Below are 15825 nucleotides of genomic sequence, written 5' to 3'. Positions count from 1 at the left end.
GGGCTATAGTTCATCATGTCATACTCAATACAACTTGTACCATGGAGTCTTTCTTCTGGTGATTTATGTCAACTGACACTAAGGAGAAACTTTCTGCGAATGGTGAATTAAATTACCATTCATTACCATCTCATTTAAATATCGTTATCTTGCCAGAGCTGCCAACAGAAAGCAGCAGTTCTAATGTTACTGATAATGAGGGACAATTTGGTTCAGCTGATGGAGTAGATGAGCACTACTTCCCATCTGTTCTCCTTCCTAGGTCTCTTCTCTTGTGAAACAGGATCTCACTCTGTAGCTCTGGCTAGCCTTGAACTCATGGGAACCCTGCCTTAGTCTTCCAAGTACTAAGATTATAGGCGCAAACCACCATGGTAAGCTTGTTTGCCACTCTTCTATTTTGCATGTCATATTAAAGTAGACTAGAATTTTTTTATTTTCTTACATTTGACTGTACAATACAAACTTGATTACAATGCTTCAGCAAACAATACTGTATTTAAAACAATACAAATTTACAACGTGTGCTAAGAGAATTTATTTCATTAGATTCCAACTCAGCATGGAAGTGAAGTGCTCGCTGCTCAATTTGAGACCAACTGCAGCTTTTCCAGAAAAACAATCGCCCGGCCTCTGTGAGACAGGGCCTCACCACGCAGCCAGCTAGCCTCAAAGCGGGCCTCCTTTCTCAGTCTCTCTCAAAAGCTGAGGTTATAGGTACAAACCCAGCTGCTCCCCCAACTTTATAAGGTCAGGACTCTGAACAAACGACTCTTTAGTTTTTCTTCCTCTGTCTTCATTCCTATTGTATCCTTAGAGCTTCACAGTGTCAAAGAAGTTAAAAGTAAGACTGGAAATATATCTAGCTAAGACACCTGGCTTTATATACACAAAAGTTTAATAATGTTGTCACAACCCCTAATAAAATGTACTTATATACTAATCCAGAGTAAACTAACTGTACATATTAAACTGTTCAAGTATATCAAGAGCTTATAAAAAATGAGAGGCCCCAATATAGACAGACATCTCTTTGAAGCCCAGTTATAACTTCAATATGATTAAGTGACAGTTCTATATATTTTTAAAAATTTTACAATATCATACATTCACAATTATTCCAAAATTTCAAATGAACCAAACATAGGATGTAGTTTACATCAGTTTAATGCCTTCTGTACAGCACCAGAGGTTAAAAGTGGATCTGACCAACCAAATGTTCTTTATTAGTCCGTTTGTCATCACACATTTCTACAGTACATGTACAGGGGAGAGGAAGACAGCTCAGGTCAAAGCTTTCGCCTTAAATAAATATGCACTTCATCTACTCCATACTGAACACCCAATCAAGCGCCTCGTCTCTGAAGGCTACCCAAGTCGCATGGGATTCTCTAGATTTGCTTTGAAAGTTTCAAGAAACCTGGTAGCTAGTTCATCATCAACCACTCGGCTGTCACTTGACATTGTGACAGTTATAAGCTGGTGCTGCTGCAGTTGAGGGTTCCCCTCTTCATCCTCAGTCAGCTTCAGCACTGGGCGGAATCTCCCAACTGCCAAGATACAGGCCTGAGGAGGGTTAATCACTGCAGTGAACTCATCGATGCCAAACATCCCCAAGTTGGAAATACTAGAGAGGAGAGAAAAACACTGCTGAAGGTGGTGTGGTCTGAATTAGGTATACAGACTTTATTACTGAACCTTATGCTATGCCACTCAAAGGCCAAAGAACATGTCGATCAGCACACATACATATATAAATATCCTATTATCAAACAGGGAGTACTCAACTGGAGGTCCTTCCTCGTCAGTGACATATTGCCAGAAAGGAAATGGAAGGTGTGACTAGTGAGGACAAGAAATGCAGCTCTTAGGGTTTACAGATGAACTCATGATGAAATACTACAGTTCTACACAGAAACTCAGTAAGTGAACTTATGTTGCTAGGTAAAAGGTCAAGATAATTATATTTTATTTATTAACATTTAACTATGAAACCTGAAAATAGTATCATTTAGCATAATGCCAAAAGACAGATACTAGGTAGGAGATTTAAAGAAAATCTATGACTGCTATGAAGGTATAAGACAAATGAAAGAAACTGAAGCCCTCAGAAACAGTTAACAACAGTTGAGTTGCCAAACTGAATGCAGAATCCCAATCAAAACCTTAGCGAAGCATAAGCTGTGTGTCTCTGTGTGAAAAACAAATGAACTCTACAATTTGTTGGACTATGTGGAGCCAGAAAAGCTAATCCTGAGTGTGAACAAAGCTGGAAGGGCTCCTTACAAACATCTTACAAACATCTCCTTACAAACAGCTGGGTTTCAGTGCTCACTGAGCAAGGGCCAGACACAATGTAAACTTTGGCACGGAAGCTGAGTAAGACAGCCATGTCACCTTCCCCTTGCTACGGGGAGAAACCTTCCAGTACAGTTCTGGGCTGATTTCATGGTTTTTATGGGAAAGAAAGATCCAGGATTTCTACTTTACAGCACATGGCAACCTATTTTAGAAAAAGAGAATGGCACTGCCTCCCATGACAACCCAGAAGATCTTCACAGGAGAGGCCAGAGCTCCTGACAAAGGACAGATATCACCAACCAGGAGGAAAAACTCAGGCACAAAGAAATTCATTTGCAGAGTTTCTGTCCATTAAAACATCAGCAGGAGAGCAGAGGCGGTCAGGAGGGGTCAGGAGCCACCTGTATATGCATCCTAAAGGGGTTGTGCATCTGAACATGCTACTAAGGCTTACACATTGGCTTTACAGAGCAGATGCCAGACTTTAACAATGCCTTCATCTGATGAACTACCAGACAACCAGAAAACTGATGGACTAAAAAGGTGTCCAGTACTATTCCTTGGCATGCACCTAATCACAAAACGCCAAGCTAGGGTCAAATTTGAAGCCTATTAAAATGCCATCAAGAACACAGCACTGGGACCCCATGCAATGACGAGAGAAGTGAAAATCAGTGCAACCATGCTGGAAAACTCTTTGGCAAAATCCGTCAAAGCTTTGAACCCAGGAATTCCATTTCTAGGACCACACACCAAAAATGGGCCCCATGAGACAATGGCAAACATGTGCCAGAAAGGACCGTAATACCTACCCTATGGGGATTAAGACCAACATGGATACGTTAACAGAGATTATTTAGCATAATAATAAAATACTACTACTACTACTAATGACAAGAAAGGAAATGGCTGAGGTTTGTTTATAAATAAATAAAAAATAAAAGCTTAAGAATGTGGATGTCATTTTAGGATAGCTAAAAGTTAATAAAAAGAATGCTCATTTCAAAACCAATAGGCTCCGCTAGCTGTGGTAGGAAGGCCTGGCTACTAAGAACAAGACCTCTCATGTCCTGCTGCTGTCTAAGTGAAGGTGCATTATACTCAGGCTGTATTTTAAAAATGTCTTCAACAAATACATGGGAAAAGGTTCACATGGACTACTCGCTTGATGCTTCTGACAATTAAGAACTTAAATCTTACCTAAAAGATCCTCCTTGGTACTCCTCTGGCATCAATTTCCCATCCCGTGCTTTCTTTGACAGAACCTGAGGAAAGGACAGAGTACAGCAACACGACACAGTCATGTCAGAGTCAACTTACAGCACACCCTCGGCTGGAGCTCAGGCTAGGTGCTAGGTATGTTCCAACTAGTTACAGGAAGCTCGAGAACAGGAGATCTAAGAAGTTAAGGCACTACAAAGTTCCCTGAAAAACTCTGGAGCTCTTGGTTTGCCATGCACCAATGCTGTGCAGTGGTTCCATGCCCTCTGCACAACACTGTATACTTTTCCTTATGAGGCTTAAAGGAGGTCAATCCAGTAGGTTTTGAAGAAATTGCAGTATTGCATCAATTATAAGGATAACCATGCGTTTTAATGAAGAAATAAATGTAACACAAGACCTAGAGTTTGCTATTATATATAAATACAATTACATATATGGTAAAATTAATATAATATATAATGTATATAGTAACTCTCTCTATAAAATACATGTAAATGATGTCATGACAATGTTTTGCAGATTTGATTTCGGCTGTGACTTGCCTTTAACCCAACAATGACATATTTGGGATTACTAAGGGTCAAGAAATGACTTAGCCAGGGGTCCACAGATTTTACCAGCAAGTTTTACTAAAAATACAAATTCTCTGAACAATTAGTGCATTCCAAGGCACTCCTAGAATTGGATGCATGTCAATGAACAAGGAAGTTAACATCAGATAGAACAAAGGACAGAGAAATGAACTAGTTACTTTGAGAGTGAGGCAACAAGGGATATCCTGAGAACACGGGATAGGGAAATGCATAAGCCATGGGAGATACCGAAGGCCTGTGAAGGTAGCGCTGGAACTGAGACACAACACTGAGAAGGAGGCAGCCAAACAAGGCTCCAGGAGAAACTGCATTGCAAGCATAAATCTTAGGCAAAGACCCAGGCCCCACTGCAAAACTGTTTCCCCTCTGGCCAGCCCGAGTATTAGTCTCCTCACAGCGTGTTCACTGGCTGCCTGAAGGCCCGATCTCACAATCCTGCAAGGCCTTTACTGCATCTTCAGTGGATGACTGGTAACTCAGACCTCTCTGTTCTTAACTTTGCCTCAGTCATCTTAATCTGACCTACAAGATCTGTGTGCCACCAGAGCAGCACAGCTGCATAGCTCCATTCCTTTTCTTCTTTGTCCCCAAACAAGTCACTGCCCCATGTGGGGTCTGTTAACTCTGCAGCTATCCTCCACCTGTTCATTCCTTAAATATGGAATATGGGGTTTTGTTTGATGTTTTAGAAAACATGACTGATTTAGAGGAACAGCCTCACTCTTACCACAAACTACTCAGTGAGAACTGTAATGCTTAGCTGTTGCACAGGCTCTATACTCTACAGAGTCCAGTTGACAGGGCCGAACAAGAGCTCTATCACTAAACAGTACAAAGTTTACACAAATTACTTAAGTGTTTTCCTTATCAGTTTATCAATTCCATGAAATTATTATTTTGTCTTTGATAGGGTATCTTTAAAGAGGACTGAAAAGACCTAATATATATGATTGGCTTAATGCAAAAGCTAACACACAGGGCTAGCATCTTGATGGTGATGTACACACTGTTAGTCCCAACACTTGGGAGGCAGAAGTAGGGAGATCTCAGTGAGCTTGAGGTCAGCCTGGCCTACAAATCAAATTCTAAGACATCCAGGACTACATAGACAGACCTCTTTCAAACAAATAAAGAAACAAACAGCTGATACATTGGATGCCTGCTCGTGTTCATTACAGCCACTGTTGTTACTGTTATGCAAATGCCTTAAGAATTCTTTAACAAGTTCACAAAACATTCATTTAAGAGATAGACATATTAGTCTATATAGTCACAAAATGACTTTACTTCTAAAATTAAAATCACTCTGTTTTTCTGTTCAAACACTGTTCAAAGCATTTCACTTTTGAGTAAGACACAGTATAAAATCTCTGTGTACAAATGATAACAAATGGCCACTGTATAGGGACTTTCTTCTAAAATGGGGAAATTGCTTGCTTTCCTGGAGGGAGAAAGCACAGAGGAGTAAGTATACTTACTACCAAAAGAAGAGCAGCAAGCAGCTGACGCACCATGGCCACTGAGATTAAACACAGAACCCAGTTTATGCCTGGCACCCCAAAGACTCAGAGTGGCATGCTGGTCTGGGCTAGGGCAGCAGGACCCTGAGCTAGTAGTATTCAACAAACCCGAAAGGTTCCAGGAGGCTGCGGGGACTGCTTCCTCATCTCTTAAACCAAGGTTCTTTCACATGCAAGGATCAGAGAATGCTAGCATTGCTATTTTAATGATGCCGTGTTACAATAGTAAGAACTGCTCAGAACCATTGAAACCTGTAATAGTTAAAAGTTAATGCACACCAAGATTAGAAAATCCTTGCTCTACAGATCAGTGACTTCCACCTAACATTTTTAAATTGTTACCTCAACACTTAGTCTCCTTTCACCTTTGCAACACTGAAGCCCATGTTTCTCAATGGTGCTAAAAATCCTTGACATATAAAATTCATGAACTGTCCCTTGAACCTGTAGCTTTACTTTGTGGTGTTTCAGTTACTCTGTGGTCAACCCCAGGCTAACAATATTTAATGGAAAACTCTAGATATGAATAGTAAGTTTGAAATTACATGCTCTTCCTGAATAGCCTGATGAAAGGACGCACTACCTCCTGGTCCAGCTTTCTCAAGCTGTACACACTTCCAACCCATAGACACGGAGCAGCTCTCTCCAGCAGATCAACTCTCCCGGCATCACCAAAGTGCTCACGCTCACCTAATCCCTGCTGTGCTTAACTATGTTTCCAATGGGCAGGAGTAACGACGCTGGCAGTTTTACTACACTGCAGTGTTATTAACTGTTCTACTTTATTGTTATGTTAAACTTGTAATGTGCCTGATTCATAAACTGAGCTCTGCACAGGTCTGTATGTACAGGAAAAGTATATACAGAGTGTTTTCCGGCTTGTTATCCTTTGTGGGCCAAAAAAAATGACTTATGTTAAATCCCAGAAAAAAACAGATTATTTTAACTGACCTAATTAGTACAACCTTTCAATTAAGGAAAAACTGTTGCATTTTAATCTTTAAAGATATTAAAGTTTCAATACAAACACTTTAGTGTGATACTTCTGCCAAAAAAAAAAAAAAAATTGGTCTTGGGAATTACAGCGGCTGTCAAAGTTGACTGGTATGCATCCCTACCTTGTAGTGTGGTTATGTGCTAGGGACAACAACAGAAGCCTTCATACTGGAACTTCAAAAATTGCTTTTCAATAGATTCAGGAAACTTTTGGGAATGTTAATTACTTTCAGTGGTCTTAATTTACAACTTTAAAATCTACTTGAAATAACACCAGGATGGCTAGTCTTATGTCAGCATGACATACACACTAGAGTTAAGGAACCTTAATTTAGACAATGCCTCTATAAGATCCAGTTCTAAGGCATTTTCCTAATCAGTTATTGATGGGGGAGGGCCAGCTCATTGTGGATGGTGCTGTCCCTGAGCTGGTGGTCCTAAATTCTATAAGAAAGCAGGTTGAGCAAGCCATGGGAAGCAAGCCAGTAAGCAGCACCCTCCACGGTCTTTGTACCATCTTCTGCCTCAAGGATCCTTTCCTGTTTGAACTCCTGTTCTTATTTTCTTCAATGATGAACAGTGCTGTGGAAGTGTAACCCAAATAAAATAAACCCTTTCCTCTCCAGCTTGCTTTTAGGTCATGGTGTTTGGTCACAGCAAATAGAAACTCTAACTAAGACAATTTTTAAGACTGAATTTTGGACTTTGGAAATTAAGCTTTTGCCCAGAACATGAATGAAGCTGACCTCTAATTTACATGCATATTAATTTTAGAATTTTAAAACATTTAATATTCTTACAGGTGCCTTGATAAAAACTGAAAACCTTAATAAGTACCTGAGATCACCCCCCCCACACACACACCCTACCCTCCTCACAGGCTCTCAAGCAGGTGCTAAGATGAAAGTACAGTCAACAGTTTGAAGGCAGTCTTCTGGACACATACCTTTACAGAGTCAGCGATCTCCTGAATGCCCTTAGCGGCTGCATCTTTTATGATTGGTGTAATTAAACCTTTATCTGTTGCCACAGCCACTGAAATGTCAACAGAGGGCAGCTGCTTTGGGCCTTCTCCATCCCAGGTGACATTAACCCCAGGCATTTGCTGTAAGCAGGAAAACACATGCTATGAAGAAAGCAGCCTGAGACCATAGTCAGAGAAATGTGACTTACACTATTGTTGATGTGAATACAGCTACAGAGAAGGAAATACATAAAACTTTGGTTTGGGAAAAAAAAATGAACATTGATTACTGTTCATATTTGGGAAAAACAAAACACTGTTCAGCAGTATGCATGACTAAGAAAATTCTGATGGTATTGAACATGTTTTGAACTATATGAACTTCAATAGGAACTTGAAGGGGACAGTGTAGCAGAAAACAGTAGTGACACTCAACCACTTTCCTTTGGCATGAAAACTCAACTTTTTTAGCACAACTCTGAAATACGTATTAACAAGCCCTCAGTAAATGAGTCTTCTATTTAAAATCAATTTCCCAAGCATCACAAACAGGAGATAGACATTACACACACAGGTACAGACTTAGAGAGAGAACTACCCTGAAGAACGAAAAGAACATTCAAAATGGCTAAATGGTGTATATTGATGTTGCCAAATATCACAGGGCAAATCTGGGGCTGAACACAGAAACCAAAAGCCAATTCATCTTCTCAGAAATTCTGTGCTTTCTGCAGAGTAAGACCAAGAGTCCAGGGACGTCACTTAACAATGGGAAGCACAGCCTGATTCTGTTTTGCCTCTCTCATGTCACTCTCATGTCACTTCTGCACTATGAAGATGATATTTTCATTCTATCTAGATTGTTTTATTCTTTTACCTCGGAATCAGCCAGTTATTATTATAATTTCTCAGTAACTGTTCATTCACAACAATGCCACAATGTTAAAAGATCCTCAACAGATCCCAAGTTCTTCAATACAAAGAACAGGGGGCTAGAGGAGTGCCAGGTTGAAAGCATGCACTACTCTTGTAGAGGATCAATGCTTGATTCCCAGCATCTGCATTAGGCAACTCACAGCTGCCTGAAGCCCTCTTCTCCAGTGCAGGAGCATGCTCGAGTACACACACACACGCACACGCACATGTACAAGCCCATATATAAAACACACCAAACCCCCACAAGGAAGACTATTTTGGAATGACATTTAATTAATGAATACATAATGAAGACCCATGGAAGATGATCTAAGTTGGATTCAAAACAATATTCAAACTCTTAACCCTTTTAAGGAATTATTAAGATGAATTCCATACTCAAGTTTTCTAACCACGCAGACCTAAGGAAAGGAAGAAACATATAATAACTGACTGGGGAAAACAAGCTGGCAACAATACAAGCTAGGTGGCGCTTAGAGCACCTCAGGCAACATCAACATGGACAACCACAGCAGCCAGAGGCTCTGGGCTTAGATAATTGGGAACCTGCATGAGAGGAGCAACTTTCTGGGAACTAGATGTTTTAAAAATGAAGAGAAGACTGCAAATTCAGGCACAAAGCAATATCTACAAAGTAAAGGAGAAAGCACCAAAATCAACTAGATCTAGTTATTTTTACTAGGAAACTGTGTAAACCCCTATTAATTACTTAAAAGTGTGGCTGGATAAAAATAAAGAGAAGAGAGCCAGAATTCATTTTGACCAGGCCCTGGGTAACTGTGAAGCAGCAGTAGAGGTGATGCAGGCTTCTGCTGACCACCCCTCATCTCCAGTGCTGGCTGGCCCTTCTCCAAGGACAAGGGATCAAATAGTGTGGACTGTACAGATGCTCTTCATTCTGCTACAATTACTTTGGGAACTCTTTTGATCCTCAGTTTCCTTACCTGTAAAGCAACTAAACTAAATAACACAATATTTTAGCAACAAAATTATTCACATTTTAAGCCAAGAGACACTTAAAAGGCACAATTATTTTGGTTTGGCCACTTACTTTAAGAGTAACAGCTGCTGCTCTGATGATAAAGTCATTTACTGAGACTTTAATGTCATCTGAAAAAAGAATAAGTTATTATTAATTAATTATTAATATTAAAACCAGTATTTGTAATACTTTAACACTGGCCCTTGTGATATCAAACTTGTAGAGTATGGAAAAGTATGGCACACAGTGATGAAAAACAAGTCTGTTTGCTTTGTGAAACACATTTCCTTGCTTAGCAAAATGTGGATTGCATGAAATGCTACGCACAGGGCTAAGGGAGAGCACACAGTTTACTTGTAGGGTGGAGTACAGTCTACAGGTAACCTGTGCTTACCATGCTCAGGCCTTGCATTCAATTTTCAGGATTCTTCCATCAAAAAGTTCACTTCTAAGCCCTGATTAGCATTTTGTGAAGGCATTCAGCAATCATGCACATGAACTGGAAGAGCACAGCACAACTATGACGGAAGAGAAGTCCCAACTACCATGGCTCTAAAGGGCAAACAATCTCTGTACTTGTGTGCTGGTCGGTCTTCTTCATTTTCAAATGTCTCTGTTCTGTGCACATTTTATAATACATTGATAATATTAGAAGAGTAGAGTATGTAAATATATCAAATAGATGACTGTATTTGTAAAGAGTGCTTAAACTTCCCCTTTATCTAACAGAGTGTATGAAAAAAGAATTTAAGACAAGCACCTTTAAATATTAAACAGGGTCACTAAATGTGAGCTACTTTTTAGCTCAGTGCCACAGTAGCCGTATGCCAGCCTCTGGCAGCACCCAAGTCCATCACCTTACCTAAAAGTCTGTTCTCTTCGTACTGCAGCCTGAAGAAGCACCCTGCCCTTCCTCACTTTCTTCCTTTCCATACTTATATTCACTGGCTTTCTTGGTTGCCCAGACTCATCCAGTTTTCTTCTCCTGTCTACTCATTTACTGTTGGGCCCCTCTCTCCATGTTCCTGCAACCCAGACGGGAACTGGAAGACTGGTGATTCTGATGCCATCTAGAAGACGTTACCATACCTCCAAAATTCTATTTCTAACCTTACATACTCAGAGCTTCAGGACCATACATTCAGTTGCATACATAAGATGCTCCCTACCTCCAAAGCAAGACCTCTCAAATCTAATGTATGCAAAGGTCACTTCATCTCAAGTACTTTTTAAATAAAAATTCCTTACTATGGGAAATTTCAAGTCCTAGTAGTAGTAATTAACACATACATAATTAAAAAACTGAATATGGTAATGTACACCTGGAGAGCAGGGATAGGATGATCATGAATTTCTGTGGGCTACAAAGGACAGAACTTACCAGAACATCCAACCAATCAGCTAACCAACCAACTAATCAATCAACTAAACCCCAAGTATCAATTAAAATTCCAGACATAAAGAGTTTCACTCTTAAACTCTATCAACATTAAAGAGAGAACCCTATTGTACTAAACATTCTATAGCATATAGGAGTAAGACACATTTCCTAACTAACTCTTCTATAAGAACTGAAGACAAACACCTGGAACATGAACGAACTCAAGGAAAGATAGCAGAAATTTCTTATGGGTACCCATGCAATTATACATAGTTCAGACCTGCCTGGGACTTGCAATCCTCTGTCTCAGCCTCCTGAGTCCACTAGCACTCATCCAATATAAAGAATCTTAATGAAATGTTAATAAAACCAAACTACATGAAAAAGCTTTGTATGAGGAATATCAGGTTGATTGAACAATTGATATCCAACTAATGTAATTTGTCATTTTAACCAAGATGAAAACAAACAAACAACTTTTTGAAAAAAATTCAGCATTTAAACATGCTAAAAATTCTCAGAATCAGAGAATGGGAATTTCCTCAACCTGAAAAAGATCTATAAAAAACTTACTGTAAATGCTACAGATTGAATGTTTTTCCCTACCTAAAATACAGAACACACAGGAATACACCTCTGGTTTTTATAGCCAGTGCAATAAGGCAAGAAACAGCAAGAGGATGGGTAAGGTTGAAATAAGATCTTCATGCTAAAAAATCCATACCTATCTGAGACTTTCTTTTGAAATGTTTAGAGAGACAATTCAATTTAATAATCTGAAAATGTGTTATGAATACACAATTAAAAAGTGCGTAAAGAAGAACGTTATTCAAGTGCCGTCTAAGACATACAATCTATGCACTCTTTAATCAGTTAAGATTTATCTTCCTCCTACTTTGATTAATCCTCTATAGCCTATTTTAAGGAAGCTTTGACACACCAAATTTTTATGTAGACAGTATACTATTAATGTTCATAGTTAAGAGTTTTGTTAAGACCTTTGCTTGTCCAGCTAGTACTATCACAAGCTATTCAAGATCAGCATTTAGCCTGAGCAAGTCATTCATCTGTCCTTATCAAAACCACCAACCAACCAACCAACCAACCAGCCAGTCAACCAACCAACCAACCAACCAACCACCCAGAAAACCCAAGCTAAGGGAGAAAAAAATGTACAGCCTACTTTTGCTTAGGAAAGCAATCACCGGGCAGTGTGTGACCCCATGAGACTATTGGCAGGCTCCGTGTGTGGCAGAGTGGATGAACATGAACTGAATGACCAGGTGGAAATAACGCAGAGAAGATGTTTCAATGAGAGCAAGGAAGGACAGAAATCTTTATTGTATATAGAGTAGTAAACCGTGATTAACTCAATGTTACATATCCAATCTATTTCATGTAGGGAAAAACCATTCTCTCCCGTGCTAGAACAAGCCAGAGTGGATCACAGTCAGGTTATGATGTGAGATTAAAGGCTACACGAGGTGCATTTACAATGAAGTTCATGATCATCAGATTAGCATGCACTCTGCAGTAGTAACCTCAACTTTACTGACCTTTGACCAGATCTCGCCTAACCTTTAGAACTGCGCCAAGGTCACAGTCAGCTGTAGCATAGGCATGAGGCACAGTACTTTTTGATTCAGTTAACCTCTTAGCGATAACTCTTCGAATATTGCTAGCAGGAATTTCAGTGAATGTACCCTGCCCAAAAAGAAAAAAAAAGGAGGCAATTTTTGCATTAAAACGTAAAACATAAATGGAAAAATATGTAAAACCACTACCTATCTGAAATTCAGTCTACAAGACCTAGTAATTACATAAAAGATTAAGAAACGTATGATTAAAATTCTTTATGCAAAGGGAGAATATAAGAAGTCTAAGTATTTGGTTTGAGTTTATACAACTATAGAAAAAAATAGCAAAATTTAAATTTCAGTTCTGAATGAGACATTTTGTGTTATCCTGTTTAAGGTAGCTAAAAGGAAACCAGCCTATCATCACTGTATACATATATACTATGTGTACCCACACATATGCAGAGGCATGCTGAGTATGGGAGAAGCAAATTACTATGTACATATGTAAAATGCATATATGCTTATGTGTGTTTAGGCAACATATTACATAAGGGATAGCTGGTTAATGACCATGCATTTCTGTGATTTAAAAATAATCATGAGTATCTTATTTCCTAGGAATTCAAAGTATAAGCTATAAATGAGATAAGAAAGATCTTCCTGTGATTTTAATATAAGTTTTCTGTAAAGGCATGTGCATCCAATTACACTTATTCCTGTTCTCATCTTTTATTCTAAGGATAAGAAAAAAAAACCCTATAATTTATTTTTTCTTTTACAAATGATATTTGAAGAACACTTCTGTTAGCAAAATGTTCTGATTGCATGGAACACATGCTCTGTATACTCTGTGAGCATTTGAAAGATTTATCTCCCTCCTACTTTGATTAATCCTCTATAGCCTATTTTAAGGAAGCTTTGACACACCAAATTTTTATTTGGTAGACAGTATACTATTAATGTTCATTAGAAATGTTGCATGTAGCCAGGCTTGGTGGCGCACGCCTCTAATCCCAGCACTCGGGAGGCAGAGGCAGGCGGATTTCTGAGTTCGAGGTCAGCCTGGTCTACAAAGTGAGTTCCAGGACAGCCAGGTCTATACAGAGAAACCCTGCCTTGAAAAACCAAAAAAAAAAAAAAAAAAAAGAAATGCTGCATGTGAAGCTCTTAGTTCTCAGTCCTTTCCAATCATGATAATGAACAATCTTCTTTACTAATGGAAGCAGTGTGTGTTTATTTCCCTTATTTTAAAGACACACAGAAGAAAAATGGGTTAAACAGAAGAACAAAACAGCTGGAACATGGCTGTCTCTGAGGAAGAAAGGTATCGTGTTGTATGGTTAAGTTCTAAATAGCTCTTAATTCCTTTAACAAAAAACAAATATACCCATAAAAAGAGGCTATGAATTATTCTAACATGCAAGTAGAAGTGCCGAGACTCGAGCATATATACATGTGGTAAAGTGAAGCCAAATCACACTCCTGTGAAATCTATAAGAATACCAATTAGGGGCACTCCCTATATTTACAGCTTTAAGCTCTGGTTAACATGGATTAAAAAGTGCTTATAAAGCGCATGGTACTTGCTTTTATTTCCTTCCTCACATATCTAGACTGTCTTAGTCAGGGTTTCTATTCCTGCACAAACATCATGACCAAGAAGCAAGTTGGGGAGGAAAGGGTTTATTCAGCTTACACTTCCATACTGCTGTTCATCACCAAAGCAAGTCAGGACTGGAACTCAAGCAGGTCAGGAAGCAGGAGCTGATGCAGAAGCCATGAAGAGATGTTCCTTACTGGCTTGCTTCCACTGGCTTGCTCAGTCTGCTCTCTTATAAGAACCAAGACTACCAGCCCAGAGATGGTCCCACCCACAAGGGGCCTTTCCCCCTTGATCACTAATTGAGAAAATGCCTTGCAGTTGGATCTCATAGAGGCATTTCCTCCACTGAAGCTCCTTTCTTTGTGATAACTCCAGCTGTGTCAAGTTGACACAAAACTAGCCAGTACATAGACCATGACAGTCTCACTGAGACGACCTTACCGCTGCATTTGGTTGCCCAGGAATGGATACTGGTGGGATCATTGGACGAGGATAAGATGGCCCGGCTGTATCCTGAGGAGGCACAGATGCTGAGAGGGAGGATGGAGGAGCTGAGGCTGGTCTGGATTCAGTAATCTTGCCCATCTGTTTGAGCTCAACTAACTTGAGTGCATCTCTGGAAATGAAAGGAAACTGGATAACCATGCAGCAACAAGTAATACAGACAGTCTCAGAAATGATGCTGAGGTGTGAGGAAGAGAAACAATCAAGCAAAGACTACAAAATCTAAGCAAGTCTTTCCCTAGACGGCCTTCTGATTCTTATTAGGTATCTGATGCCATTCAAAAATTTTCAAAACCCAATTAATATTTTGAATTTCTAATAATTAGAACCTATTGGGCATATTTAAGATGACAATTTTCTCTATGAGAAAAAAACCCTCTTACTTAGTATCTTATGTTAATATAAGAAGCAGAATTCTATGATAGGCCTAATCTATTTGATCCATATAACACCTCAGTATCGAGTAAAGATAGTGATTTTTATTAAAAAGTAAACTTGTCTTATTGGGAGACAAGTGTCATTAGCTAGATGGATAATGTAGTAATTGGAACATTTTACTGTATGTTTACCAAGTAATTTTCACATGGCATTTAGAGAGTGTCAAGCTCGTAATCCCTATGGCTTTCATTGGAATATTTCCCAAATTATTATCATTTAGAATGAAAAATAAACTATTTACAGACCTGTCTTTGGTACTACTTTGTAAAACAAAGGTACATTTGTTTACAAAGGGATAAAACTAAGACTATAAGATATGTCAAGTCCTCACTTCAGTTTTGTAGGTTATCTATCAACTTTACTTAGCCTAGAGTCATCTGAGAAGAGAGTCTTTAAGTACTGTCCAGGTTGGATTGGCCAATGGGCATGTTTATGGGCTACTGTCTTGATTGTTAATTGATTGTCATAGGAGCGCCCAGCCCACTGTAGTGGCACCTTTCCTGTACAGGTGTTTCTGAACATGTGTTCTTGGAATATTTTAGAAAACAAACTGACAAAACAATAGAAATGTTACAACATTCTGGATTCCCAATACTGAAGAGGAGGGAAGAGAAGAAAAGAGCCTACCAAATGTCCTGTGTGTTAATAACTCACAGCATCCAGGTGGAAGAGGTGTTACTGTTACTCCTAATTTAGACGCACATGGACTCAAAACTTAAGCTCAGCATCTAAGTCAGTCTTAAGCACCCACTGCACTCCAGGTGTTAAGAGAAAACATTACACACGACTCTAGGAGTCACCCA

The 15825-nt window shown here is 39.2% G+C and overlaps 1 protein-coding gene across 1 annotated transcript in view; it reads right to left on the bottom strand.

Moving 5' to 3' along the window:
• Nucleotides 1–520: 520 nt before the first annotated feature.
• Pdhx (pyruvate dehydrogenase complex component X) overlaps nt 521–15825 on the bottom strand; it is a 57524-nt gene continuing 42219 nt past the window's right edge. Inside the window, exons 6-11 of the mRNA XM_021151849.3 lie at nt 14522–14696; nt 12454–12601; nt 9586–9644; nt 7581–7739; nt 3502–3566; nt 521–1627 (exon numbers count right to left, since the gene is read on the bottom strand). Of these exons, the coding sequence (XP_021007508.1) occupies nt 1369–1627; nt 3502–3566; nt 7581–7739; nt 9586–9644; nt 12454–12601; nt 14522–14696 (865 nt within the window). The 3' untranslated portion in view covers nt 521–1368. The remainder of the gene's footprint in view (nt 1628–3501; nt 3567–7580; nt 7740–9585; nt 9645–12453; nt 12602–14521; nt 14697–15825) is intronic.

This window comes from Mus caroli, unplaced genomic scaffold (assembly GCF_978045245.1).
Source record: "Mus caroli unplaced genomic scaffold, Mus_caroli_1 scaffold_2, whole genome shotgun sequence".
NCBI lineage: Eukaryota > Metazoa > Chordata > Mammalia > Rodentia > Muridae > Mus > Mus caroli.
The sequence above is the reverse complement of the archived record's forward strand: the minus strand, read 5'-3'. Positions and strand labels throughout refer to the sequence as shown.